Below are 23,651 nucleotides of genomic sequence, written 5' to 3' on the forward strand. Positions count from 1 at the left end.
CCCAACACAAAACACGGCTGAATCTGAACAATAAAACTAAGACATTGCATTAGGTTTAGAAAAGTATACGTAGAAATTAAAATAGAAGTCAGCTTGCTCATATTAGAAATACTACCTTAAAAACAGAGGATCGACACTTAATTTGACTGAAGTAGTTCAGCCTACAGAAACCCTGTTAGAATATATTTGTTTTTTAATCCTATTAAGTTCAGGTTCTTTTGGCACCAAATCTTAGAAACAGTTCCTACCACAGGAAAACCCTAACAATCAGATGACCCCTTATGAACAAGTACTTGGCAACAGTGGAAAAGAAAACCTGCCTTTTAAAAGGAAGTTGCAGTTAAAAACACAGCATAGCTTTATGCTGCATAACTAATGGAGAGTTGTTTCTCAATTTTATCAAAAAGACCATATGAACCTGAAATAAGTCTGTAGTTTGAAAGCAAAGTGCTGTGTTGGGGTGATATGGTACTATGAGGTCTTTAAGGCATGATGGGACCTGATTATTTTATATGTGGAAAAGGATGTTCAATTCGTTTCTGGATTTAACAAAGAAACGAATGAAATAAAAGACAGGTTAATACATAAGAGCATGTCAAATTATTTCAAAGGACACCTGTTATGTTTATTTCCAGCTCCATATTTTTATTGTTTTACTGGAGCAGCTTTGCATAACACACAGGTCAAAATTATCTTTATTTAATTTTTTCTGGGCACTGGTGCCGCCTCCAAGTTCATCCCTCTTTAGTCCCTTATCCTTTAAATCCACCTTTCTCTTAAACCAACTTTCTTCTGAGGCTGCTCCTCACAAACATAGGGTTTGAACCACAGGTGAGTGGGCTTCAGTGCTCACAGCTCGCTGAATGAATATATTGTAAGAGGCCTAACAAGCAATGGTTTGAGGTACCCCCATGACTCATTTGAAATTCACAATACATGCCACCTTATAGGTTCATAAACGTAAAACACTTTTTAATGTAACAAAGTTACAGGAATCTAAATAAAAGCTTTTCATTTTTATTTGCAGTTTTGCTGTTCACTCACAGAAAAACTATTTCTCTTACGACCATCAAAGCACACAATTAAAATATTCCCACCACATTCACTCTGTATTTAAAAAAAAAAAAAAAACTGCATAAAATCATTAGGAAGGTTCAAAGCATAATTTAAAGGGTTATTATACCCAGAAACGACTCACAACAGACAGATGACTAAACAAGACAAAGAAAAATGCTCAGCACTTCAAACCATCATTATATTTAAATGTTCACAATGAGTTAAATAAGCCCAACTCAGATACACTGGATAGTGCAGCAACAGCTGGTGGTTTTCATCATGTTATTATTGATCTGCATAGAAAACATTTCAGTGATCTAAGAAGATGATTCGGGGCACACACCGTTAATCAGAGGATAAAGGAACAAGCCATTCTCCTCTTCTGCTGTTGATATATTGAGCTGTGTAATTGGGAAAGATACCACACAAATCTAAAGGTCTGACACACCATTTCAGACATTCTGACAAATATTTTTTCAACTCTTTGCCTGTCTCTTTTCCTCAGAGTGCCTTGTTTAGCCTGATTGGCAAATCTGCAGCCTCCTTGTAACGTCTCCTCCACCAGCGTAGACATCAAACCATGGTGCCTGCCATTATGCCACAGCAACTGTGCCCTTTTCATTTGTGTCAAATATGGAGGCGCTAGACAAGGAGCCTTGAACCAGACATCACAGATAAGATTATTCCTTTGATCTCTGCATGTCAGAGCTTGAGAGAACTGACATGCTGTGGGTGTGCAGCGTTAAATAAGCAGTATTTCCGGCTCTGACACAGCACAGTAGAACATGAAGCCCATCTGGTCCACCTGGTCCTCTGACAAGCCGCTCAGCAGATTGACGGCTGGTTTAAAGTAACTGTGCAGCGCCCCTTGCTCGAGGTAGCCAATTAGCTCTGTGATACATTGTTGGAATCTTACATCCAAGCTGGTCTCGGACCAGTCGCTCTCGGAGTCGCTAAGGTGCAGGATGAGATTGGCCAGCGGGGTGGCTTTGAGCGGTCGCAGGGCAGGGTTCTGTCTGCACACCGCTTTGAGTATTTTAAGGGTGTGTTTGCGGTAGCCGTTGTCGGCTGCATCAAGCTGAGCCAGACGTTGAGTTTCCCACGGGTAGAGAGAGAGATGCCAGGCGTTCACCCAAGGAGACGTAAACTCTGGCTGGGCGGTCAAAACCACATCGCCCTCGCTCAACAGAGGCAACATAGAGACAAACAAGGGCTGATAGTCGCTCTCTGCTCCTTCGACTGCATTTCCAGGCCTGCAGCATGACAACAGAGGAGTGTCAGTTCAATGCAAACAGACATTTCTGTAGAGTTTATTATTTTCTTAGTTATACCCATCACTCAGTTTGTTAGTATGTTTGTTGGTTAGATTACTCATAAACTCAGGTTTGAATGAAAATTATACTGAGGGTGAAGCTAGGTCTATCTTGCATCAAATATAAATATTTATAAATATTTATACCTTTTGAGCGTATATCACAAACTAATCTGGACTAATACATCTTTCTAGATCCAGAGACTCATTTCAAGAATGGTGTGTGCGCTTCGTCATACAATATCAAACTGTATTAATTAAGTAATGTCAGCAGTGAACTATTAAATACAACATGTTACTATTTAAAAAAACAACAACACAATTTTCAACAAATCAGCAGTTAAGCATGGGCACACACCGGATCTCCAATCTCAGGTCAGGTCCTCCTAGTACAGGTCTGACGACACAGTCCAAAGTGCTGCTGATTGACGGCCAGTTCACAGTTTCCATGACAGCCTTACTGAACATGTTCACAACAGCTTCTGCAGACAGATAGCCGCCCACCAAATACCTGCAAGACACAAGTAGAGACCCTTGTTTCATCCATTTAACAGCGTCTCAAAAACCCCCAAATTCTATTAATTTTGCTTCTAAAATGGAAAGTGGAGGCCAATACACTATATTAATATGCTACACATAAGATAAGATAGAACTTTATTAATCCCTCGGGTGGGTTCCTCTGGGAAATTCGACATGTGTTTGATTTAATACAGACATAAAAAAAATGTGTGGTGATCACCTGTCCCAGTAGCTGCGTCCTTTGGGAAAATATTCTAGATTGATCCGTCGGACCATCCAGTGCAGAGGATGTGTGAGCAACGTTTCCTCTCCTGGGATGAGACGCCACAGAGAAGACTCCAGCTGTAGAGGCACCAGCAGGCACGCATGGTCTGCACTGACCACCTAAAGACCAGCACATAACAAAACAATTCCAAGATGTTGCTAGACAAAATCAGAGGCTCGTTTCCCCATCAGCGGGAAATATATTTCTGTTGTGTATACCTGCAAATCATCCAGCAGAGAACCGCCGAGTGTCATATCACCCAGAGGCATGTCTGGGTGACGGCTGTGCAGAAAACCTTGGATCTCAGTGCAGATGTCCAGAGCCACAGACTGAGCCCTCTGCACCTCCTGGGGAGAGAGCGCCGCCCTTGTGTGGTAGTACTGCTGCAGACGCTCCTGAACAGTTCACATAATTTAAAATCAGTTTTAATACTCCCTACTTTGTTCTAACACATCTATTGCTATTTATAGTCATCATGCAAGGAAACTCCCAAAGTTCATACTGCAACTCTTGATTTGACCATTTAAAAGCACTGCTAACATTTACTGAAGAAATTATTATCTTATACTAATTTCTCTGCTTATGTGGATGTTATGCACAATACCTCAGAGCAATGTCATGCTTGTCTGACTTCTTCTGTATCTTCTGCTTGCCCAGCACACACTGTTTTTTGAATTGGCAGGGCTCTTGGGGCTCTGTCAGCCTAATAGTGCATAATAAATATGTATCCCCTAAGCACTGCACTTAACAAAACATGCTGGACGCGCATACATAAATGAGCCAACAGCAGCAGAGGAACTACAGAGCAGTTGCTGAGACTTCATATTCTCTCTCTTCAAGGGCTCAGAGGTGAAGTGTCAGAGTGTACCTGCAAAGTCAGGGCGCACAGCTGGAGCCTCTTGGACTTTGACTCCGGTTTAGTCTGCACGTCCAGCATCTGAGGCTGCTGGCAGAGATCAGCTGAGTGAAAAGAGAACAGCTGTGATATAATAACAGAAGGTGTCACGCAGGATACGTTCTGTGTATTTGTGTGCCCACTTTCAGTCGCTCAAATACCTTTCTGCTGTTTGGTTGCCTTGGTGACATGCTTCATCACCACACCCTCTATGCCCTTCCTGATGAGTGTTGGGGAAGCAGAGACCAAACTCAACTCCTCCCAGCTCTCAGCCATCTTCTGCTCCACCTTTTCGTCATCTGCTGCGCGGCCTGCGCGCTCTATCAGCTGAATGAAAACACTCATTGTCACAGACGTGCAGCCATGAGTACACTCCACAAATACAATTACATACACCATCACAACCCACAGGCAAATAAACGTTGATAGACAGAACCATCCTCAGGACCTGTGCAGTCCAAAGTGCATGTAAGATTTTTTTTTTTTTTTTTAAATGGTTTAGCATAGATGAGGGCGAAAGAATCATAAGAGATTATAATATTTAACACTGACGTAAAAACAGCAAAGAAAATGGGGAGAGATGCCATAAGGCATGATTTTTAGATCCATGTGTAATAGTGCAAAATTCAGATTTTGCACTATTACTTTTACTTGTTTCATCCCTTTTGCAACACAGTTAAAGTACATTAAGTAAAAGTACTCATTGTGCATAATGATCTTTTTCAGAATCACATACATTATATTATATTATTAGATCAGAATTTAAAATTATTGTTACTGGCAGCTACAAGAGTGATGTATAAAGGTGAGAAAAGGCAAAAATGATGAACAAATGATGAGGAATCTGTCATTCATCCCTTTAGATACACAATATTTCCATACTCACTGGGCTTGGGAAAGATGTTGTGATGTGGTACTAACAAACTCAAAAAGCACTCACCCGTTTCACTGCCAGTGTAGCGATCCCCAGCAGAGCCGCACCTCCAACTCCCAGAACCAGCCGGGCATTAGACAGCAGAAAGTCAATCACTACAGCGATGCCTTCCTCTCCTCGCCTCCGACTGCTCTGGAAGTTCATCTTCTCCTTTTTCGTGGTCAGCCTTTGGAAAAGGAGACGGCATGCATTTGGAAGAGCAGAAGGCAACACAAGATATGACTGACTGTCAGATGGAAAACAACATTTTGGGGGTTTCTCTTCGTTTAGAAATAATTGTATGCAACAGCACTCTAAAGTGTTGAAGTCTGAATAATTCATGAAAGTGGAATAGTGTGCACAGCAACATTTCTATTTAATATGATGAATAACTTCACACACATCGAGCAGAGTATTCTTCAAAGATGTGTGGACACATTAAAGAAATAAACTGAAGCTTTTATACCTTGAATGAAGGGCTTGGTTCTTAATCTTTCAGCACTCTTTATGTCAATACTTCTACGAGCCACAGAGTATTTCTTAGAATGACAAAACCTGCTCTCATCTTTCTTAAAGCAGCATCCCTTCCCAGTTAAAGAATAACTAAACATGTCAGAAAGTGCTGGCAGAAACAGTGTTACATAAACAAACATGGCTATTATTGTTAGCGGGAATCCTGACAGCTCAGTTTTGACATGCTTCAGAATTGTCACTGAGTTAATAGTGATGTAGTTACATGAAGAGAGCTTCACAGACTGGTGTAGCTGACTACACCATTCAGGGCTCTGCTCACTGCTTTAGTATCAGGAACTAAATATGTCTGCAACGGTTGCCTTGAATATGGTGCAACTAAGGTCATATTTTAGACCTGAAACAGCCACAATAAAGGTTCTGTTTAAAAAAAAAAGTAAGGATCAATGTCTGACATGCATTCGCCTAACTGGGCTTGATACAACGATATTCCTTTCTTTTTTCTTTCATAGCTAGGTGTTATAGAAAGGCAAGCTAATTTAAAGCAGACTTTTGTGTCATGGTCTTTTTCCACAGGTGTAATCAATCCCATTAATTGCGCTCCTAAGCTCATTACAGTACACCAGCCCTTACTGATGACACCTGGGATTTTCCTGTTGTGACACATCAGTCTGTTGGTAAAACATCCCTCCCACTATGAGGTCTATGATCCAGTGCACTGCAAAACTTCAGTTAAGGAGCTTGTTTAAGCTGATTGTAAGCTTCTATAACTGAACATGACAGTGATAGAAATGTATTTTTAGTTTGTACAAAGCCGAAAGTTTGTTGAGCTTATCGCGTTTAGCTCCAGATGCCTGATATCCACAAATAGCTATAAGATATTACTCAAAACCATTTCAAACAACTCTGTGTCCTCGCTTCCTGCAAGAGGCACAGGGTCCCAAAACCAAAGGAGCGCTCTATTTATAGACCCGGTGCATCCCTGAGTCATCTAGTTACAGCATGGAGGTGTCACTTTGACTATCAGAACAGAGGTCACTGTTCTGTTACCATCAGGTCAATACTTACATCAATATCCTGATTGCTGTCACAATAGTGCTTAATTATACCACCGCATTCAAACTGCTAATTTAAGCGTGAAAATTTTTTTTTATTTATTTTATATATATATATATATATATATATATATATATATATATATATATATATATTTATTACAGACACATTAGCACCACCATCAGCAGCAGCAGGATATCCTACTAGACTTCAACTGACAGAGGACAGGCAGCGCTCCGTCTTTGCCGACATTCAAAAACAAAAACAAACTCTACATTTAATAGCTGTGAGTGTGTGTGAATGGGAGGTTGTAAAGTTTTATTTTTGCCATTTTCACTTTAAAGCACTGCAAACCTGCACAGATTCTTAGGTTTTTATCTTAATATATATATAAACCTGCCATTGCCATTATATATGACACTAACAAAGACATTATACAAATAAAATGCAATTTTCTTCTTTTCCATCTGTGTGATAGATTACTGACCAAATACTAAACATATCACATGGCAAATGTAGAAAGGGCAAAGTTAGACTTCTCCCACAGGATTAAAGGATTTGCAGTTTATCCTGCTGACTGGACTGCCAGTATGTTCACCGTAAGAGTACTGTGGAAAAGTTTCTAATGTTAATTGACTTCATAATAAGAGTAGTAAACTGAAAAGAAAAAATCTTGGTGTGCTGATCTTTTGCCCTTAAAACAAGCCTTCAAGATATTTGGCATTTTGGAGAATTCTTCTGAATGTTTAATTTCTCTCAGAGTCAACTGTCTTTACATGAATCCAAGATGCTCTGATTCTGCTGCTTGCTAAAGAGAGTTCTTTGCCTGTTTTCATGTGATATCACGATGCAGAACAGTGCAATGCGTTCTCAGCATTTCACTGACAATGTGTTTGGACCAAATTAGTCAAGTTTGCAGAATGTGGCTCCAGACTTTGAGGAACCTTAACCATGCTTAAGGTTTGATTAACCCCCTGTTTAGTCCGTTTCTTTTATCTGTCTCTTGGTGCTTTTGAGAAAGAGTGTGGAAAGCAGGTCATGACAGAAGCATATGGTGTTGTTTCAACTTTTCTTACTCCTCTTTAACTCTCCTCTTCAGAAACAACTTTTAGAGTCTGCTAATCACTCACCTAGTTTTATCTGTTTTGTTATCTTGTTTCTGTTTTTACCTCCAAATAATATTATATTATTGCGGTTACTGCTTTAGTCATGCTCTGGGTTATATCCAAACGAACTAATTGCTTGCATAACTGGTCCTTTAACAGCCTCCAAATACATTGCTGAGGCATTTTTCCAAAGGGAGACTTGGAAATTTAAGAGAGAAGACTTCAATTAAGTGTTTCTGTGAAACATCTAGAATCACTCAAACTTTTGAAGGTCTCACTACTAACGAGTTGTGACAGTATTTTAGCGCCGACCTCCCCTCTCATCTCTAGCCTTACAAAAACAGTCGAAAAATACGTCGACGGAAACGAGTAACATACTGACAGACAGTAAAGTTACACAGCTGTCCGAATAACAACGCAGACAAAAACAAAGCGTTTCTCATTGTTAGCAGCTAGCCAGCTGGTTAGCCTTGTTAGCAGTCCATTATATAAGTTATCTCTCCACCCTCCTGATAAATATGCTTACCACTCAGTGCGAAGAAAATGTGATATTCAGGTTCAGAACCATTGGAGTTTGACAGAACACGTCTTTTGATGCTTTTTTGGCAAATAAAAAAAGCCTGTCGACTGTCGTTTGCTGCCATAAGTATGCCATAAACAGTAGCTAACAGCTGGTGGCTTCTTCGTCTTTTTTTTAAATTTCGGATGATAATCATCGTTAAAGGTGCATTAGCGCCCCCTGGTGACGCTCTGGCACAACAGACCTTCAATAACTGTCCGGCTCTCTTCTGTACAGTTGTTCTAACTAATCGGGTTATTTCTATACATTTATCTGAATTTCCAAAAATAATGTAACAAATACATATATACACACATACATATATATATATGTGGGCAGCTTTTTTCCTTTTTGTGGTTCTCCCTTTAAGTTAAATCATCACTTAATAATTAACTATTCCAAAGCTATAAGATGAGATTTCAGTGAAGATGAAAGTTCTCTCCTACTCAAAGTGGCTGACAAGAAAGAAGGTTTTTAGGCTTTTCAGCAAGCCTTCACTGAAGTTAAATTTCATCAGTTCAACATAGTGTAAAAACATAAACAGCTCATTTGGATCAGATGTTAAATTCAGCAGCAGTTTGTAGAGGAAACTTTAGATGAATACCCTGACTTAGTTCATGAGGTGGAGCTTGTGAGGAAACTGCTTACGTCAGCTTTCTGCTTTGAAATGATAAAATGGGAGTACTCTAGATTGAAGTTTCCAGAAGAAATTGTATTTCTGATACCACAGAATCAGACCATTAAAAAAAAAAGTTCATAACTGCATTTGTTTAGCAGTTTGCAGTGGCTGGAAAGTTTGCAGTAAATTGTAGTGCTATATGTTTCAGCTTCTCGATCATGGCTAAAGCACTTCTGGATGGATGCAAACTGCATTTCGTTGCCCTGTACCTGTGCAATGACAATAAAGTTGAATTCTATTCTATTCTTACTGATATTAGATATAAAATAAGATTTCTCAATAGATCATTTAATCTCAAATTCTGCACTTAAAAATGTAACAAATACATATTTGTCAGTATGGCAGGCAGAATAAATAGACTCGGGAGAGGCAAATTCAGCTTTATTTCATTTAGCGAGGACCTTTGTCAGTCAAAACAAATGACAACTAAAAACCCATGAAACCATTTTATGCTCCTTCACTGTCCACACAATCATTTCAACTTTAGCCGAGCTACACAGAGCCATGAACACCCCACGTCCTGTTTTTAGAAAGCAATTTCTCCTCTGAACCAAGGTTATTTTTGCTCATATGTAACTCCATACTAAGCAGTCATCTAATGAGTACCTCTGCCAAACATGGTTGACTGGAAGCAAGCAACAAATTTATGTTTACACAGCAAACCGCAAGGAAATTGTTTCTGCTCAGACCCAAACTAAACAGGACTTAATGGAGGTCATTCTGCTCAAATTAAAGTTCTGACTGACCCCAATTTCACCTTATTTAAAAGAAAAAAAATTTAGATCTAGCACAGGACAGCAACAATGTCAGAATGAAACAGGAGTGTAAAACAAGACCTGAGTTTTTCCATTGCTCCTGAAATGGTGCATCACTCCAGCTGACAGACCAGCAACAGAAGCCATGCGGCCAAGTTGAATCGTAAAACAGAAATCCGGTTTCACGTCTGCTGCAACTTAAAACTGCAAAATGGAGGCTAAAGTGAACTGAGTGAAGTTACAGGTCAGAAACGTAGGTGCTAAAACTCAAACGCTCCATAAAAGTCCTCCAATCAAACACTATATAAACATATTGTACATTATAACAAGTTAGATTACAGCCCAGGGTTTCCTTTTTACAAGTCCATACTCCTTTCAGCTCTCAAGGTCTGTACATCTTGGTTACAAAAAAAAACAAAACATGCCAGTTTTAGGTATCTATGAACATACAAACAAAAAGTTTCATTTAACTGAACAGTTTATCAACAGAGCCTAACTGTAGTGAATAACTCCAAGTGCTGTAATAAGTAGCAGAGATGTAAGCTTTGTCTGCCAAAAACTAATCCACTCAAATCAAAAAGCAACAGTATGATAACTGCCCTCCCTGTGCCAAACTGAAACAAAAGGAGCAAGTTTGAATGAACAAATAATATAATACTGAAATATAATAATCAGCCATAACATTAAAACCACCTGCTCAAAACGGTGCAGGCCGCACTCAGTGTTGCCAAAACAGATTTGACCTATCATGCCATAGGGGTAGGGGTGTCTCTGATGGCGCTGTGATGCTAGCAGCAGATTCTTTGGCTGCCTGTGTGTCCTGCTAAGATGTTTTCCTCATTGCTGTTTGTCCTGCTGTGCTCCAGTGTTTAGCTGGCCAGAGTAACTTTGACATGAACGCCAGGGCCCCGAGGATTCAAACGACGCTGTTCTGTAATGAGATCATCCTGTTCACCTGTCAGTAGTTTTCATGTTGTGGCTGATGGGCTTACATTAAAAAAAAAAAACAACAACAACCAGATATTCACATGTGAAAGGAGTCCTCAGTGGCGCCTCATTTTGACTTTGCGCCCTGAACTCTCCTGCTCTTTGTCGTAGTCTTGGCCGCGTCTCCTGTAGTTCTCTGAGGTGATGCTGTGACGATGACGGGACAGTGAAGGACGTCTGTTCTCCTCTTTATCCATCTCCAGAACCCTCGGCCTGGTGGAGTCACATTTGGGTCATTCATCACAAACCCTTTCATCGCACAGAGTTATCTTACTAACACACCTCACGTTTATTCTTGCAGATTCACCACCTCTGAGCCATGACAAAATATTACAGCTTAGAGCTCTGCTTAAGTGCTGCCCAGTTTTCCACGTGAGTAGCGAGACCAGAGGCTAGTATCGTCCCTGACCTCAGTGGAAGACGCTTTTCTGTCACAGCAACTTAAAAACCAAGATATGACACCCTCTATATCTTTTCTACATGTTTAAACTTGAACAGACTGTATGATGAATACCACTCACTGGTGTTTACACACATCATCTTGACCCAACATGGGATCACCTACTCCGCTCCGCAGCCTGTCATCCTGACAGGAATCTTTTTTTTTCTTTGGCAGAAATAGGTAAATGTTTTTGTTTGTACACATCACACTTTCCACACATCTAATTATGCTGGCAAAAACAAGCATTGCTTGTACTGTCATGTCAACAAACTTAGCCTTACAATATCTTTGGCCAAGGCTTTCTGCCTCATTTATTGATTGAGAAAGTGTTTGTTGTGCTGTTTGCCTGAGAATTAATTAGAGCCACTTAAAGAAGTACTCACACCGATGCCAACTGTGCATTTCATAAAAGACTCATTAATAGCCCTAGTTACTGTGACTTGAGGGGCAGACAATCTGCTTGAGACTAGCAGCCTCATTTTCAGGGGGCAGCTGTGAATTTCTAAACACCGGCTTTGTTAGAATGAATTAACGTTACATAAATACTGAGAGTGGCACCACTTGTCCAGACACTTATCAATGTTTCAGTTTAGAGGAGACTGGAATCAGTATGAATTTAATGCCAAACTCTGGTACCCCTTCCTAGCACTCACTGATTGCAGCCTCTATGTTTTCCAATTACATTTTGACCAGTTTCTCATCAGATGAAATACTCGTGCGCTGTCTGACTTTTCTCAGTTTAGTTTGTACCATGAAGACCTCTGGTGTGTTAGCACGTGCGGGTGGATACCTGTGAGCAGCATCAGGGTCTGCTTTGCGATGAGAACGTTTGGCTTTCAGGCGACCTGGTTTCTGTGCCAAAGAAGCTCTTAACGAGCTGTCAGAGCCCAGTCGAGGAGCGTCAGGTCTAGTCCTGCCAAAAAGAAGAAGAAGCAGAATAAGAAAGACTGGGGTTGAGAGAGGTTTAAATTAGGATTGTCAATTTTTCAAAATCACAGTGTGTTGACTCACTTTCTGAGGATGATTACTGCACGCCTTTCTTTTATGTCCTGTGGTCGGATGCAGTGGGTAATGTCATCTGCTGCATAGCCACTGAGAGAGGGGAAAAGAGGCTTTTAGTGACTGCTCTCTACAGCCCGTGGGAACTACACAAAAACACAAAACATGACAGCAAACACAGCTATACTCACCTAAGCACGGTGACACTTCCTCTTCTCACAGGCAAGACAAACACGGGCTCAGACACCCGAATCGGTTTGAACTGGAAGCGGCAGCCGAAGCAGAGAGCGCTGTCACTGAAGAAGGACACGGACACGATGGGCCGGTCAAAGATGTGCAAAGGATCCACGTGTGACACGATGCAGCCACCTGGCTGATAGTCATTGATGACTGCACTGTTAACAAACCCCTCTGGGACGACTCCGTTTGTCACCAGCCGATTGATCACCAGCTCGTGCACCCAACTCGGGATCTCGTCCACTTCTCCTTTGCGGTACAGCCGCTCCTGACCCGGACCACGCTTCTCCAGCTGGGCTCCATACGTGTAGCCCTCCCCGAAGAAGTACTTATTCCGAAGGGGCGCTCTATCCACGGTGTGCTCGCGGTAATGTCCGGCCTCTGCCTGTGCAACCACCTCGTCGATCTTCTTCTCGATGAGGGCGCACTCCTCCGGCGTGAAGATGGTCTTCTGCTGGATGCTGCTCCTCACCCGGCGGGCCTCCTGCTCCCGGAGGTCCGTGCTGTCATCGCTGTGCTCGTACTCGTCGTCATCGGATTCCCGGTGCTTGCGTTTTCGGTGTTTCCCGTTGCTCGTTTCGTCCACGCACTTGTTTTCGTAGTCGTCTCTGTGCGGAGTCATGGATTTGAGCTTCTCCCTCAGGTCGGAGTATCCACTGGCTGCCATATCAGCCAAAACAAGATGACCGGCGTGCTGCGACGAGGGCTGCTAGCTAACAGATAGCACGCATCAGCGCTGCATTTCAGCAACAATTACTCGGGGTCTTGTTAGCGTGAGCGGACTAGACGTCTAACAGATGAATATCACTTGCTTTAAAGGGTCCAGTTACTTTCTCGCAGCGCATAAAGTAGCTAACATTAGCTAAGCTGGTGGGCCACTCCGCGTCTGCATTGAAGTAACGATGTGGTGTGGCAGTTGACAGTCTGGAGATTACCTTACCGGACTCTCTCAGGAAAACAGAGCCGTGGCAAATGCAGCACGCTCGGCCAGCAGAAACGCGAAAAAATATTATCTGAGCGGCCTGGCTACCAGCTAGCGAGCAAGCTAGTAAGTTAGTTAGCTCCACTAGCCTGGCTGGGTCTGTCCGTCGCCGCCTGGAAAAACAGACAAACCACGCAGCAACATTTCACATGTCGCCGTTAAACTCCAGACCTCAGAGCTCCGCAGACGAGTCAGGTTTTAACTCCAATAGCCTGGGAAACGCATTGCTATATGCGCACGAATCTTGACCTCCTCTTAGTTTACACCAGCATAAACCGTCTCCAAGAAAAAGGCTGAAAATAAACTCGTGTAACCTGCCAGAAGTCTGCGCATGCTCGGTGACGATTTGACAGTGTGGGGCGGGGCTAAATCCATTTTGGGAACCCCGAGGACACATTTTAGTCCTCTGCTGCTAATTCTGTCCCACTTACCTCTTATTTACCTCCACTGAGTCCACACTTTACATCCAGATAGCTCTGTTTTTTTTTTTTTATTAATTCCGCTGGTTCTCAGTTTATATAGCAGATATACAAAGAAAGAAAACTGTGCGACTAAAAAATAGTTTTTAAAGTTTTATGCAAACTTTTTATTTCATTACATATCACGAAGAAGAATAAAAGAGTGAATATAGTGGAATAAAAAAAAGTGTTGTTATACAGTAAAAATAACTACTTACCGGCCGCTATAGAGTTTGGAAGCAAGCAGTATTCGGCTTAACTCTCGCACACTGAAACAATGTATATTTTTAATATTATGTGTGTAAACAATGAAGTCAGTAAATACCTGATTAGGAGAAAGGTTGCTGATTAAATATTTCACTTTTTCCCCAGCAGTGTATAGTTATGCACGTAATATAATAATCACTGAAGAAGTTCACAATTGTTTTTAAAAACCCTGATTTATTGTGATTTATATATAATGTTTCTTGTTTTGATTTTTTTTAACAAAATGGGCATTATCAAGGGCTGAATATAACAATAAAGAGTACAGTCAACTGTACTTATAAAAAAATATAAAACATGTAGCCTATCAGTTATAAAACTTTGTGAAGACACGACACCGGCCCTGCAAAGCCTCCCCACATTTCATTTACAGCTTCTGTACACATAAAACAGTTAAGTGCAATTATTAATGAGTCACACAGATAGAAAAACAGGAAATTCGTCCAGTATTGAGATCCATTCTTGTTCTGCACTCATAGAAAGTGACCTCACATTTGTGTGTGCGAGATACATATAGCAAACACCTTAAGCTGAGAAGAGGTAGGCTATTTATGAAGGTCTCATGTACATTAGCGAGAGCATGTGCACTCGTGAAAGTTTGTGCGTTACAGCATGGTGATTTCACTGGGTGGCAGAGTGAGCCTCTTCTCCCGCACTGACATCATGTTTTCCACCTGCATGGCGACGACTCGACACAGTTCCAGGCCCTGAGGATGAAGAAAGAGTGGATCAGAGCCCGAAAGCTGACTGGCTAAAGATGATCAAGATTCTTTAGATGTGTGGTTTGCATAATACCTGCTCCAGCTGTAGCTGAATGACACGTTGTGCATTCATATCCCCTAAGGTGAGGTCTACATAAGGGTAACTGGTCCCAGCAGTGGGTCTCTGGGTGCGGGTGGACTGTATATCCGCCAGGGGGACCAGTGCCATCATCTCCTGCATGACAGAGACTAAACTTTTACAGCTGTCTGCTGAAATTACAGATCTGCATATGAGTTCATCTTCTCGTCACGATGCGCTGAGTCATAAGCCGACCAAAGGTGTGTGTGTGTGCGCGCTCCTTACATGGGTATTTTTGTGGAGGAAGTGGAGACCGTGTTGATTGACAGCAACGATACTGGGAGCGTAAAAGGTGGTGGAGCTGCTGCTGTGGATGTAGAAGAACGAAGAGCCGAACATGGGGAATGCACTGACCAGGCCTGAAAGCGCACAAGAAAAATTTGAGTAAATTTTCAATCTTGGGGTGAAGCAGTTGAGTTTTAGTTTAACACATTACTGTAGACCACCAGGTGTTCCTGCAGCGCTTCTTAATGTCCACAGCAATCTTACCCAGAAACTGTGCTCGGGCCTGGTGCGGGTTCAGTGCCTGTACTTGCTGCATATGCTGTGTCGCCATGGTAACCCACTGCTGGGGTGGCTGCTTTTTGAAGAGAGGTGTGGCGATGTACTCCGATAATTCGTGTCTGCAGGAGAGGGAGAACAGAAACAGAGTATCAGATAAACAGCAGTCTGTTTCACTCTGTGATTTCCCACATTTCTCCAGAAGAGTTTTACAACTCAGTGAGCTGCTCTTCTCCGCTTTAGGCTGTGTGTGTGTGTCTGTGTGTGTCTGTGTGTGTGTCTGTGTATGGGGGAGGAAGGATCGAGGATAACAGCGGTTAGAGCAAGAAGTCATATAAGAGTTTTTACAGTTGAGAAAGTAGAAAAGCAGTCATGCCTTTTAAACACAATAACTGGTGACTGCACCACAGTCTGTGCCTGCATTTACTAAACTGCTGCAAGTCGAGTCAGAATCCTCCACTTAAACATTAACATTATACAAGATTTTACTCTGTTTTCTTTTATGCAGGCCATTTTATGAGGTCTTTACTCTTAATTTTTCAGCTTGACACTAAATTCTCGTTCCTTTATTTCACACTTTAATTGCTGTAATTTCTCACCACTAAAATGAGCATTAATACTACATTATAGATATAAAAGACCACAACAAATTTGGTCATTGTAGGGTGTATTACCAAAGTTTTTGATGGGAACAGAATTATTTCATTTTAAAGTCTAACCCATCCAGAAATCCTGGGGAAAGTGTTCATTCAACGTTCAAATATCAAGAATAACTTAGTTAACAAGTTATAATATTTAAAGGCAAAAACAAAACCGAAGTTAGACAAACATAAAGAATGTATAGAAACATGCTGACACTGTTTTTACATCATGAATGACTTCCATCTACAGTCACTGAACACTTTATTAGGTACATCTTATTAATACCAGGCTGGATCTCTTTTGCCTTCAGGACTGCCTTCATTGTTTGTGGCAAAGATCCAACAAGCTGCTGGAACCATTCCACAAAGATTTTGGTTCATATTAACATGACAGTATCAAAGAGGTGCTGCACATTTGTCAGCTGCAAATACAATATGAGAATTTCTCAATCTACCACATCCCAAAGGTGTACAGTGAACTCATTGTCATGTTCATGAAACCAGTTTACGATGTTCTGAGCTTTTAGGCATGGTGCGTTATCCTGCTGGAAGCAGCCATCAGAAGATGGGTACACTGTGGCCATAAAGGGATAGACGCGATCAGGAATAACATTCAGGTGGGCTGGGATGCTTGAAGAAAATAAGCCATTACACCTGCAGGATAAATTGTTGACAGGATGGATCCATACTTGTACAAAGTGTATGCCAAATTCTGAATGTTATAACAGAAATCAGGTTTTACCAGACCAGATTTTGCCGATAATGGGCAAATTGTGCAAAAAAAAAATGTAGTTTCCTGTTCTTAGCTAACAAGAGTGCCACCCAGTGTTGTCATCTGCTGCCTGGAGCTTCTCTGTTTCAAGGTTCAGTGTGCTATGCATTCAGAGATGCTCTTCTCAGAACAGAACAGTCTGGCCAATCTGAACCAGAACTGTTGCTCGCAGAATATTTTCTCTTCTGTAGACCATTCTCTGAAAACGCTAGAGATCAGCAGATTAGCAGTTTCTGAAATACTCAGTTTAGCTCATCGGGCATGAACAACCATGCCACATTCAGTCATTTAAATTAACTTTCTTCAACCATGTTTATCTGCCTAAATGCACAGAGTTGGAGCTAATTGCTAGTTGCTAATATTTTCTTTTAATTGGGATTTGTTTGACATCAGGATTGTTAAAGTACAATAAGTTTGTGTTTTCAGGACAATGATTATCACTAAAGTAAATTGTTCAGAACAAAGTAAGTATGTAAAATTAAGTAAAATTGAACTCCAGGTTAAATTTAAAGTCCTCTTTGGGGCTCATTAGAATTAAACTATAACCACTTTCTCAGTGCTGCTGTTTCCTCACATGCTGGGAATGAAGATGTTGTCTTTGGCTCGGTGCTGCAAAGCTGCCAGTTTGGAGATCTGGTGAAACTGTTGATCGCTCACTTTTCCATGTGGAAGAACATTCAGCAGACCCTTACAGTAGTCTGGAAGGATCTAAATAATCACAAAAACAGGGTTATGCACACATGCATACACACAGGTAAACAGCAGCTACCGAGTATGTGCAGCAAATGTTGTACCTGGTTATAGTGCATGGCCACACAGAGCTCATTGTCAAACTTGAGCGGCTGAGTCCAGACGACTCGCCTGAACCAGAAGCTGTAGCCGGTGTCGACTAACTCGGCCTCTGTCGCCACATCCAGGATGTACTCATGCTTGATCAAAGGACGCACATTCTGACCTGAACATGCAAATATGCAAAGTTTTTACACAGTGGACGTGCATATTTTCACACTGGCCACTGCTTAGCCCCCAAAAAGGAGTTAAAACTATTGATACTCGTGTTCTGAAATGTGCTGTGCAGCCCCATGCTGCGTGACCTGCTGTGCTTCGGAAAAGCGCAGGAGTCAGAGCAGCTGCCAGCTGTTATCATGTGGAGATATTTAATGCTCAGGGAAGAAAAAAGACAACAATGGTGTTTGTGTATAAAGTATATGTACTGTGAGAGCATTTCAAGGGGCTTAAACATTAAATTATTGATAAAGCAGAAGGAAACGAGCCATAGGGCCGTTCTTCATCACTTGTGTTTTTAAATACACACAAAAAAATGTTTACTTTTAGAGGTACAGTCATGTGAAAGAAGGTGCCCCTTCCTCAAATGATAAGGTTTTACAGATCACGACATAAAAATAAAAAATATAACATATTACACTTTGGCTAATTTACCTGCCTTCTCTGGCAGACCAGTCTTCCTGAGTTAAAATCCTGAGCATACTCGTTAATAAACCTTTTGAAATTGCAAAGCTGTCGGTCTCCAGGTTGTGTTTGAGTCCAGGAAACTGAGTTTCCTTGATTGGCTATGGCACTGCGTTGAATGTTTTCCACTTGTGAATAATCTTTCTCACTGTTGAATGGTGGATGTCAAATAGTTTGGAAATTTAAGCCCTTCCAGAGTTAACTCACACCAAAATGCTGCAGATGAGCAACCTGCCGAAACTTCTGCTTTAATCGAGTGGATCTGATTAGCAGCAGCTGGCTGCTTCTTACCCTGTTAAGTCAGATAGAAACCATGACAGTTGTAATAAATTTTTCCGCACGCTGCTTCTGCATTTTAGTGTAATTTTGGGTAAATTAAAAATGCAATACGTCGTGTGTTATGTTCACTGCGGGCTGTATTTACCTCATTTTAAGACCTGCAAAGGATTAGATGATGAGTTTTACCATTCCCTGACTTTCTCTTACAGCTAAACCTCAGAGAGCAACTAACAGAGATTCTCAAAGAGCATAAATACAAAGTTTAATATGTATGTGTTTGTATGTGTTTGAGACAAGCTGCCCATGAGCATACCTCTATTGGTCACTAAAAATATGGCATATTCTTCCATAGCCTCCAGCTTGTGCAGACCCATCTCATAACACAGCTCCTCGATCACCTCCAGGGCAACCTAAAAAAACCAAAACCCAAACACAACAGTGTCAGTGCAGACACATGGATGCACTCGCTCTCATGATGCACACCAGTGATGGTGAAAGTGGCAGCTGAGCACTTACAGAGCAAGTTTTGATTTTCACATGACGTTCGATACCCCCGGGGAAGAGGAACAGCTGACGTTTTGAACTCCGTCCCGCCTGAGGAGGCACGAACACATACACATGTAATACACTGCTAGAGATTAAACTACACACACTGTATAAGTGGGGCTACTTCACAAGATCCTACACCCAATGAAACCTGTTTTTTTTTTTAAATTAACAGCATGTTTTTCTCTCATTAGGCTCTCCTGTTTGTAGCATTCAGCCCCCCAAGCCTGCTGGTTCCTCAATAAATCTTTTAAAGTGGCTTCCAAGTTGCATCCTTTAGTTATTTGCTAAAAAAGCTGGACGCTGCACTTTTTGCCAAGTATTGCTGAAACAGGAGAAAATTGTGCATTTGTTGGGAATTAGTCTCACACTAGAATCCCCAGAAGCGTGTCAGCCACTGCAACACTGTGGCTTTCTGATGTGTAATAGATTTTGGACAACAATCGAGTTCCCTGGCAAAGAGGGAGGGGAGAAAAAAAAGCTTTGATTATTCAGACAATGCCTGCTGGTGGGATCCGACCATTGCTTGGTTTGGTCTTTCATTCAATTTGTTGCCTATTACAATAAAATAGAATATAACTTTTCATCTTTCAAAAGCCAATTCAGTTCAGCCAGCTACCTCATTAACTTACTGCTTACATCAATAACAGTACTGTAACATAACATAATAGGAGTAAACTTCATTCTAATTCAAGGCAGACTGGGTTTGGAAATTGTGTCTGTCCTTATTCAGTTTGTAACAAAAAAAATATAGTGAACAAAGAGTGTACACACCCACAGAGGTGCAACGAAACAATGCAGACAGGAGCACAGCACTACTGAAGCGCTGGGGTAGCTTCAGCTTTGAATGCTCCCTAAACCTGACACCATTATTTTAGTACAATTTACAGCAAATAGTTTTGCTTTTTATTCATTTTATGCACAAATCAGCAAACGTGATAAACTGTGAGTGGAAACTTTGGGACATAAATTAAAGAGAGACACTGACCATCATAGCCTTCAGCTCCATGCTGTTGGGTGGAACAATGCGGCCGCCAAACTGGAACGTCTTCTTCAGATTCTGCTCGCACGCTTTAGCTATGCCTGCCAATTTTATAGGCAACGTTACACATTTACACTCACGGGACAGTAAAAGCTGTGTGTTTGTGCGCGCTCGTTACCCTGATACTGCACTCCTGCGCTGCGAGAGGCCTGCTGCAGGTATTTGAGGAGGAAGGGCTTGAGGACTTCAGAGCAGCAGTGGAAAGCAGTCAGGATGTACAGCAGCCGCCAGCCTCGCTGGCAACTGTCGCTGTGGAGCACAGGAGTGCACGCTCGGAATCACAGGCTCAGTGATGAAAGAGGCTTGTACCGTGTGTGTCGGTGTGCGGACTTACGGTTTGGAGCTGGTGTTAGTGGTAAGCTGTTTGAGGAGCTGGCAGTAAGCCTCATCCCTCATCAAGGAGAACTCTCTTATGAGCTGAGCGGTGGATGGACGCACACACATACACACAAAAATACATAGAACAGCATAAAAAGATTAGCCAGCTGTCAAAGAGAAAACAGCAGAGTAGACAAGGCGAAAAATGATCTGTATGTTTACCTTGAGGAAAGTGCTGACCACTTCCTGTTCTGTTAGCCCCCTTAATGGAGAGTCGCCCATGAAACGCATCATGGCTACATAAAATACATAACCAGGACACACACACACACGCACACCAACATTTAAACCTGAACTTCAGATGGTCAAATCACATAATGAAAAATTCCCCTCAAATCCTTTTTACGGGGAAAAAGCAGGAACCTCAGCTCTTGCTTTGCCGAGATGAACAGATATGCAGTAGATGGCACAGGATATGAGAACATCTCCTCTGAACAGAAGATCACTTGAAGCCGGGTTGTAAAAAAAATCAGAAAATTATTAATGTAACTGAAGACGACAGAAGGTGAGAACTTACACAGGAAGAGATCGGCTGCCACTCTGTTCATGGCCGGGTCTGTGAACTCTATCAGAGATTCAGTCAGAGGCGTCTGCAAAGGTGAACACAGTACAAGAAAAGTTACGCGAACGACGCGGTGCGGCCGTAGTGTTACGACAGCAAAACTGAGAGCAAAGAAGAAGGCACCTTGGAAAACTTGATCATTTCAATGGGCTCCCGGGAGTCTCTGTTCTTGCTTTTGCTCTTCAGGGAAGCTCTGTGAACACAGTCAGTCATGCCTCATGTTGCCTTTTAGTTCCAATAAAACAGCATTTATTTGAATTGCCTGAAAATTAGCAACCTTCAAATATGTATCTAAACAAGAGTACGCAAGCCCTTTCGACACAACTGATTTCAGTGTACCTATGATGCAGATTAGTACCTCTCAGTGTTACATCATTTTAATATTCTATCATTGGAGCAGGACTTAGCATCGTAAATTGTATTTCAATGCAGAACTTGTGAACACAGGAGCGCCTAGCTCCTAAATGATTTTCAAAGTAACTCAAGTATTTTTGATTACTTTCGATGCCCCTTTCTGATGCTCCTTCTCGGGCCGTACCTCCTCATTTCACTCTTTTATCTTTGCCTAGTGAAATTTCTAACAGCAACAGGTTCGCTGTTCCTGCTGCTCAGCAGCTGCATCCACTTGAAGACTGTGCACTAAAATTAAGGAGACATTCTGTTGCTTCTAATGTTCTCACTCAGTGATAATTTTACATGAAAATACAGTGTTATTGTTAGGAAGTCTGGTGGCTTTGTCTATTCCCTGCTGATTACTAAGAACAAAAGATAACTAACACATCTTTTTCCTGTTCTGCTGTTAGAGCACGGTAAACTCATTCTGTGTTTTCCCTCACCCTTTCCCGCTGGGCGCCTGTCTGAAGTACTTCTTGGCAAACTCCAGCATGTCATATTTCGTGTCCTGCAGGGCGCTTTCATCCAGATCTCCATCAGCAAAGCCATCAACAGAGACCTTCTGAAAGGCAAAGAGTGACAGTGAAAAACAACCTGAATTCAGTTTGACAGAAAAACAAGCAATCTGTATGCGTGTGTGAGTGTCTGTGAACCTCAATTGTTTGATCTATCTCATGCGCGGCCATGGTGGATGCTACGGCGACAGCGACAGCTGATGACACAGCGAACTGTCCTGCTCCACCTCGAGGCTCCGACTTTCGGTCCAGTGGAAGTGACAGGAAGTCAGGAGGAGCGACGGGATGGACGCACTCGGCGGGGAATGCGCCGGAGCGGCCGAACACGGCGCCAAACTTCCAGCCTGATGCGCAGACAGAGCAGAGGGGTAACAAGGTGCAGGTGATGCAGGGCAAACAGCTGATTGTTCACTGTGCCTAAACAAGCTTTTGCTTTACTGCAAATCCTGATCGCTATCGGCCTTTCCTCTACCAGCAGGTCAGCTTTTCAATTAAAGTGGTCGGATCTTTATCTGCAGGCTTTGCATTCATTTACAAGATGTGATCCCCCTCCCACCTCTCTGCTGCCACACTGATAACCTGGCACAAAAGGCAGTCTCCTCTATAATTGTAGAGACATAAGGCTAACTTATCTGATATGGGGCAACCTCCAACCCTGATCCCAAACATGACATGGTGCTGCAGCAATCCTCGAAGCTAAGCGAGTGATGAAATTAATGCTGCAATATTCAATAGTTTAACCTGTCAGCTGGCTCATAGTTTCCAGAGACGCCGTTTGTTTTTTTCTTTTTCAGACTTATGTGAAAACTGGTTCAGTTTTCTGAGGAGAAGAAGCAAAGTTAGAAGCATGCAGTTGTCATTTGTCAAACCAAGATTCATCCATCAGACTACCAGATAGAGAAATAAAATTAATCAATCCACAGAATATGTTTTGACTGCTCTAGAGTCCTGAGACACTTCATCTGACAGCTGGCATTTTGCTCAGTGATGTAAAGCTTGCATGCAGCTGGACAGCCATGGAAACCTATGCCACAGTTTCCATGGCTCCATAAATACAGATTTCGTATTTATGATAATGCCAGAGGAGGTTTGGAGCTCAACCCATCAACCTGCTCTGTAAGTTTACACCAAGTTTCTGTGGTTCCTAAATGCTTCCACTTTGCAACAGTACATGTTGCAGTTGATTGGGAAATATCTATGAGTGAAGAAATGTCACCAACTGACTTGTAGCAAAGCTACCATCCTATGACAGCTCCACACCCAAATTTAGGAAACCCTTTAGAACAGGAGTGTCAAACTTAAGACCCGGAGGAAGAAATCAACAAGGACTCCAATCTCGCCCACCTGATGGCTTTGGAAATGTGAAGGAGGGTTTAAATTGTGTACTTTAAAATACAGCATTCCACTGATAAAGACCTCCCTGTGGCCATTCTTACTACACCAAAGTAATTATGTAAAAGATAAACAAAAAAATGAGAGAAAACCCATTTTTTCCACTATCTACAATAGAAATCTCAGTCTGATTTTTGCAATAGACCAACAGTAAGATAAAAAGAAACAGAATTTCCTGTGAATTAATGAAAAATTTTTTTTGTAATTACAGGTCAGTCTGGGGATTATCGTGCTGACAGATGTCTTTTATTTACTTAATTTCTTTATCATGCAGGAAAGAAATGAGTTGAACTGTTGAACTTTCCTTCTTTTTTTGCTTATATTACGATATTTGACAGATTTAATGTGCAGTTAAACTTCTTTAC

The 23,651-nt window shown here is 41.7% G+C and overlaps 3 protein-coding genes across 3 annotated transcripts in view; all 3 read right to left on the reverse strand.

The window, feature by feature from the left end:
* Positions 1–1,001: 1,001 nt before the first annotated feature.
* Positions 1,002–8,273, reverse strand: mief2 (mitochondrial elongation factor 2). Its single transcript, XM_086295162.1, has 8 exons — positions 8,120–8,273; positions 4,988–5,147; positions 4,209–4,374; positions 4,021–4,112; positions 3,371–3,547; positions 3,108–3,271; positions 2,727–2,879; positions 1,002–2,309 (listed from the first exon to the last, which is right to left on the reverse strand). The coding sequence occupies exons 2-8, from the start codon at positions 5,123–5,125 to the stop codon at positions 1,799–1,801; spliced, it is 1,401 nt and encodes a 466-aa protein (XP_086151288.1). The 5' UTR covers positions 5,126–5,147; positions 8,120–8,273; the 3' UTR covers positions 1,002–1,798.
* A 924-nt stretch (positions 8,274–9,197) lies between these two features.
* alkbh5 (alkB homolog 5, RNA demethylase) lies at positions 9,198–13,576 on the reverse strand. Its single transcript, XM_086295164.1, has 4 exons — positions 12,206–13,576; positions 12,027–12,107; positions 11,806–11,928; positions 9,198–10,786 (listed from the first exon to the last, which is right to left on the reverse strand). Exons 1-4 carry the CDS (start codon positions 12,916–12,918, stop codon positions 10,630–10,632), a joined length of 1,074 nt encoding a protein of 357 aa, XP_086151290.1. The 5' UTR covers positions 12,919–13,576; the 3' UTR covers positions 9,198–10,629.
* A 342-nt stretch (positions 13,577–13,918) lies between these two features.
* Positions 13,919–23,651, reverse strand: part of LOC147327503 (unconventional myosin-XV-like) — a 46,295-nt gene continuing 36,562 nt past the window's right edge. Inside the window, exons 57-72 of the mRNA XM_086295166.1 lie at positions 22,033–22,238; positions 21,823–21,941; positions 21,110–21,179; positions 20,942–21,014; positions 20,587–20,660; positions 20,381–20,463; positions 20,165–20,295; positions 19,993–20,087; positions 18,975–19,052; positions 18,772–18,868; positions 17,504–17,664; positions 17,284–17,417; positions 15,285–15,418; positions 15,021–15,154; positions 14,751–14,891; positions 13,919–14,662 (exon numbers count right to left, since the gene is read on the reverse strand). Of these exons, the coding sequence (XP_086151292.1) occupies positions 14,561–14,662; positions 14,751–14,891; positions 15,021–15,154; positions 15,285–15,418; positions 17,284–17,417; positions 17,504–17,664; positions 18,772–18,868; positions 18,975–19,052; positions 19,993–20,087; positions 20,165–20,295; positions 20,381–20,463; positions 20,587–20,660; positions 20,942–21,014; positions 21,110–21,179; positions 21,823–21,941; positions 22,033–22,238 (1,832 nt within the window). The 3' untranslated portion in view covers positions 13,919–14,560. The remainder of the gene's footprint in view (positions 14,663–14,750; positions 14,892–15,020; positions 15,155–15,284; positions 15,419–17,283; positions 17,418–17,503; positions 17,665–18,771; positions 18,869–18,974; positions 19,053–19,992; positions 20,088–20,164; positions 20,296–20,380; positions 20,464–20,586; positions 20,661–20,941; positions 21,015–21,109; positions 21,180–21,822; positions 21,942–22,032; positions 22,239–23,651) is intronic.

This window comes from Aulonocara sp. 'chitande type north' Nkhata Bay, linkage group LG6 (genome assembly GCF_057382095.1).
Source record: "Aulonocara sp. 'chitande type north' Nkhata Bay isolate Kocher_YH1m ecotype deep benthic linkage group LG6, A_spYH_male_GT1.1, whole genome shotgun sequence".
NCBI lineage: Eukaryota > Metazoa > Chordata > Actinopteri > Cichliformes > Cichlidae > Aulonocara > Aulonocara sp. 'chitande type north' Nkhata Bay.

What these genes read in the sequence shown, in the direction of transcription:
- mief2 (XM_086295162.1), bottom strand. Translation starts at nt 5,125, where the DNA reads ATGAACTTCCAGAGCAGTCGGAGGCGAGGAGAGGAAGGCATCGCTGTA. An exon ending in CTACACTGGCAGTGAAACGG is followed by an intron (nt 4,375 to 4,987) that starts GTGAGTGCTTTT and finishes GTTTTCATTCAG; the next exon opens with CTGATAGAGCGCGCAGGCCG. An exon ending in TGTGCGCCCTGACTTTGCAG is followed by an intron (nt 3,548 to 4,020) that starts GTACACTCTGAC and finishes TGAACTGTTCAG; the next exon opens with GAGCGTCTGCAGCAGTACTA.
- alkbh5 (XM_086295164.1), bottom strand. Translation starts at nt 12,918, where the DNA reads ATGGCAGCCAGTGGATACTCCGACCTGAGGGAGAAGCTCAAATCCATG. An exon ending in GGAAGTGTCACCGTGCTTAG is followed by an intron (nt 12,108 to 12,205) that starts GTGAGTATAGCT and finishes CCCCTCTCTCAG; the next exon opens with TGGCTATGCAGCAGATGACA. An exon ending in GCAGTAATCATCCTCAGAAA is followed by an intron (nt 11,929 to 12,026) that starts GTGAGTCAACAC and finishes TCTTTTTGGCAG; the next exon opens with GACTAGACCTGACGCTCCTC.